A 4,757-nucleotide genomic window follows, 5' to 3' on the forward strand; every position below is an offset into this window, starting at 1 on the left:
AGCTCTGTGAGGAGAGCAGCTCTGCAGGCCGTTTGCTGCCACATCCTCCTGAGTAATCAAATGTCAGCTCCTCTTGCGCACAAATATCGCGCCCTGCAAACAGCGCCAGCCTAGGAGTAACAGAGTGCACGCGCACGGGCAGCATGAGTAGGTTGGGCATGCAGGAGTGGTTGAGAAAACGACCTACGTTTCCCACAAGAGCGGGATCCACAAACGTCTCAGTGATGGAGCCCGGTCCTGCATGCTCCCTCACGGCGATGATGTAATTGTTGTCCTCAGACGTCTGAGCACGCTGTCTGCGTTTTGCCTCCTCAAACCCGATCACCTCCCCTGCATACTCGCACACAAACATCCCACGTGGGATGTCCTCTAGAGTCTGAACTCCCCAGCCCTTGGTCCCGGTGGGGAAGACCTCTAACCTGAGCCTTAGTCCCGTCTGTACAACACGGTTACAGCAGGCGTCACTGCATCTGCACAGGGCATTACACTCAAACACAGGAGTACAGAATCCAGAGTCGGCGAGGTTCTGCAGCTTCCTCGTGCTGTCATACGCCAGAATGGACGTCTGGAGGCAGGAGCAGATCTCAGAGCTGCAGGAGCGACTAAGGCAGGAACATCCAGGAAGGGTCAACTCACTGGGGTCAACCGAACACCCCGGTCCCAGAACATTATCGGTGCAATACTGAAAAATGACAGAAAAGGGGACAAAGAAATGTGAAACTTAAGCAAATAAAAAAGTCAAACTTCAAATAAAGCATTTTTCTCCAGTCGAATACATTCTAACTTCAGAGTTTTGTGACTTTCTTTAGATTACAGTCATAATATTATTTAGACAGTTGATCAGAGAAGTAAAAAGGTCACAGAAAGCCTTAAAACAGCTTTAATGGTTATTTAACATCAAACCATTAAATAAATAGCTAATTATCACAATAAAAATCAAGCTTTCATTAAACTTTGAGACCATGTATCACGGAAGCTGTCTGTCATAAAAAAGTCAAGAAGTTTAAAACAGGTCTAGCAGATGTTAATTCAGATCCAGATGTTTCTGATCACCAGCAAAGAACATGGTGAGGATGGGCTCCTGTGGCACTTCCAGATCCAGACAGACAAAATGGTGGTGGACAAACAACAGAGGACAGTCGTTGTGGTTGACGTGGCAATGCCAAGTGATGCATCGTCAGGAATAAGGAACATGAGAAACTAGACAAGTACCAGGGCCTCAAAGAAGAACTTGAGAAAGCCTAGAGGGTGAAGACATCGGTGGTGCCCGTGGTCATCAGGGTACTCGGGGCAGTAGCCCCCAAACTGGAAGAGTGGCTAAAGCAGATCCCAGGAAAAACATCAGACGTCTCAGTCCAGAAAAGTGCAGTTCTAGGAACAGCCAAGATGCTGAAGAACCCTCAAGCTATATATATATATATATATATATATATATATATATATATATATATATATATATATATATATATATATATATATTTGAACTGTTTCCAGCTGAATTGTGCTTCTCATGAAGAGAAGTAGGAGAAGAAGAGAGAAACAGCTGAAAACATCAGCTGATTCATGAGGTCGTTGTTCCCAAAGGTCAGTGAGTGTGGTTCAGTGTGAGCATTTGGATTTAGGCAACTAATCAAAGCTGTCCTTTTCTGCCAGGACTATTGGCTGTCAAATTCAACCATTAATGTTGTTTTAAAGACAAGCCCCTTTCTGTCTGTGGGTGCCATATAATCAGAACTAGCTAGTGAAAACCAGTCACAGGTCCAAGCTTTACAGGTTATGATGATTATCTGATTTAATCGTGCTTTTTAAATATAGGCATAGCTCAAGTAGATTTTCAGTTTAAAGGCTTAAACATGTGATAGTTTACCTGCCACCTAACTTCACTTAATTATGAGTGAGAAATGTATGTTATCTGCAAGCTAACTACCAGCAATTAGCATCAGAGGTAAAGTCTCGTTACCGTAAATTTAGGGAAAGTCGGTCCTTCGCACCAAACAGGAACATCCTCTAAGCCACCGCTCAAATCTACAACAGTCTTTTTAGATGTATTCATGCTTGAAATAGACCTGCTTTAAACCACAGACGTGTTCACGATGATGTCGGTGCTTTAAACGGATCAGCTGGTTGTCAACAAACTCCTGAGCAGCAACTTCCGCTGAAGTCCCTGGCCGCTGTCGCCACCTGGTGGTGCGTTGGAGTCTTTACATTTTCTGTCGTCTGCACTGAACAAACCAACTGACCTGCCAGCTTCACGGACATGACAAAAAATGGCCAAGAAGAAAAACATAATGGAGTTAGGAGCAATATGTGCTCTTTAGGTTGATTGGGAAAAGAACTTTAAACACAGGGGCTTAAAAGGAGTTTAGGGACTATGTAGAAAAATAGTAACGGAGCACTGCTGCAAGGTAAAACCATTGTAGCAATCAGTGTAAAGATGTTCGGTAGATTATAATTAATAGTTCAGTTGTAATACTAGATTAATTAATTAATAATAATAATAATAATAATAATAATAATAATAATAATAATAATAATAATGTTATCATTTCATATTCCTTACTTATGTTTGATAAGGATATTTTGGAATTTTATATTCAGACAATAGTTAGCATGAGAACTTTGTGTTTGTAAAACAAAGCTCTTTGTTCATCAGTGTGTCTTTCTGAAGTTGAGCTAAAATCGTTGGTAGAGTGAAGACTACATATATATAGTCAGTGGAGCTTTCTGTGTTTGTTTGATGCTCCGGTTTCTATCAGCCACTCTGCAGTGTTTCTGGTGTGTTATTGGCTGAAGAGGCATAAATGTGTTTTTATGTGGAAAAAGTCATTGTTTTTTAATAACTGAGCCATCTCTGAAAATGCAAAGAAAGGGTTATGATACCCGGACACAGTCAAAAGTGCTAATGCTGCAACACCATTTGAATTATTCATTTAGTTACTGATTGTTATCTTCGTGCGTGTAAACACAAATTCATAACTGAGGAAAGGATGTGGTTTTAGAGGTGGCAGCAGGAAACTGATCCCAGTGACTGTTTAGGAAGTCAAACGGATCTGGTCTGGCCCAGACTTCCCTCTCCCCAGCAACTTGAGCCAGCTTTTATGGGGGAATCACAAGGCGTTCCCTGGCCAGATGAGAGACATAGTCCCTCCAACATGTCCTGGGTCTTCCTTCAGGTCTCCTCCTGGTTGGACGTGCCCAGAAAATCTCACCACGGAAGCATCCAGGAGGCATCCTGGTCAGATGCCCAAGCCACCTTAACTGGCTCCTCTCAATGTGGAGGAGCAGCAGATCTACTCCGAGCCCCTCCCGGATGACCGAGCTTCTCACCCTATCTCTAAGGGAGAGCCCAACCTGTCAGGTGCGCTGCGGAGTGGAGCGGAGGAAAGGCGTGGATCCAGACCGGGGAGTAAACAGGTCGACAGGTAGGATTCTTTAACACAGATTTATTGGAACGCACGCTGGACAATGAAACAATGATCCGACACAGTACAAAGAACAGACAGGGTTTAAATACAGGAGGGTTGGGAGCTAAGGTGATTGGGAAACGAGAGGCAGGTGGGAATAATTAACGAGACACAAGGCTGAACTAAACGGGGAGACATGACCGGGTGTGACACAACCACTCTATGGAGAAAACGTGGTCACTACCCTAAGCTCGTGACCATAGGTGAGGGTAGGAACATAGATTGACCGGTAAATCGAGAGCTTTGCCTTCTGAATCAGCTCTCTATTCACCATGGCAGACCGGTGCAATGCCCGCATCACTGCAGATGAAGCACCAATCCGCCTATTGATCTCGCGCTCTAACTTTACCTCACTCGTGAACAAGACCCCGAGATACTTAAACTCCTCCACTTGGGGCAGGACCTCATCCCTGACCCGGAGAAGGCCTTCTACCCTTTTCCGAATCAAGACCATGGTCTCAGATTTAGAGGAGCTGATTCTCATGCAGCTGCTTCACACTCGGCTGCGAACCGTTCCAGCAAAAGCCGAAGATAATGTTCTGATGAAGCCAACAGGACCACATCATACACAAAAAGCAGAGACCTCAGGCCACCAAAACAGATGCCCTCAACACCTTGGCTGTGCCGTCCATAAAGGTTATTAACAGAATTAATGACAAAGGGCAGCCTTGGCAGAGTCCAACTCTCACTGGAAACGAGCCTGACTTACTGCCGGCAATGGGGACCAAGCTCAGACTCCGGTCGTGCAGGGACCTAACCGTATCAAAGGGCCTGGTACCCCATACTCCTGGAGTACCCCTCACAAGGCCCCTTGAGGAACGCGGTTAAAATTCCTTCTCCAAATCCACAAAACACATGTAGATTGGTTGGGTGAACTCCCACACACCTTCCAGGACCCCCCCCCCCCCCCATCCCCAGTTGTACTGATCTGTCGTGGTGAAGAGAGAACTGAGCGGGAAGGAAAAGTTCTTGATTTACTGGTCGATCTACATTCCTACCCTCACCTATGGTCATGAACTTTGGGTAGTGACCGAAAAGAATGAGATCACGAATACAAGCGGCCAAAATGGGGTTTCTCTGCAGGATGTCTGGGTTCTCCCTTAGAGATAGGGTGAGGAGCTGGATCATCCAGGAAGGGCTTGGGGTAGATCTGCTGCACCTCCATATTATGAGGAGCCAGTTGAGGTGGCTTGGGCATCTGTCTATGCTTATAGTTTTATTTCACTGCAGTCCAGTATGTGCCCCAATTTTATTGTGCAATTTTAGATGTGATGAAATGTAACTGACATTTTT

General features: G+C 45.0%; 1 protein-coding gene across 1 annotated transcript in view; it reads right to left on the reverse strand.

Annotated features, from left to right (window-relative positions):
• setmar (SET domain and mariner transposase fusion gene) overlaps nt 1–2,169 on the reverse strand; it is a 2,750-nt gene extending 581 nt beyond the window's left edge. Inside the window, exons 1-2 of the mRNA XM_015959903.3 lie at nt 1,961–2,169; nt 1–682 (exon numbers count right to left, since the gene is read on the reverse strand). The exon at nt 1–682 is cut by the window's left edge and continues 581 nt beyond it. Of these exons, the coding sequence (XP_015815389.1) occupies nt 1–682; nt 1,961–2,053 (775 nt within the window). The 5' untranslated portion in view covers nt 2,054–2,169. The remainder of the gene's footprint in view (nt 683–1,960) is intronic.
• Between the last annotated feature and the right edge of the window lie 2,588 nt (nt 2,170–4,757).

The sequence above is a fragment of the Nothobranchius furzeri genome, chromosome 3, assembly GCF_043380555.1.
Source record: "Nothobranchius furzeri strain GRZ-AD chromosome 3, NfurGRZ-RIMD1, whole genome shotgun sequence".
Taxonomy (NCBI): Eukaryota; Metazoa; Chordata; class Actinopteri; order Cyprinodontiformes; family Nothobranchiidae; genus Nothobranchius; species Nothobranchius furzeri.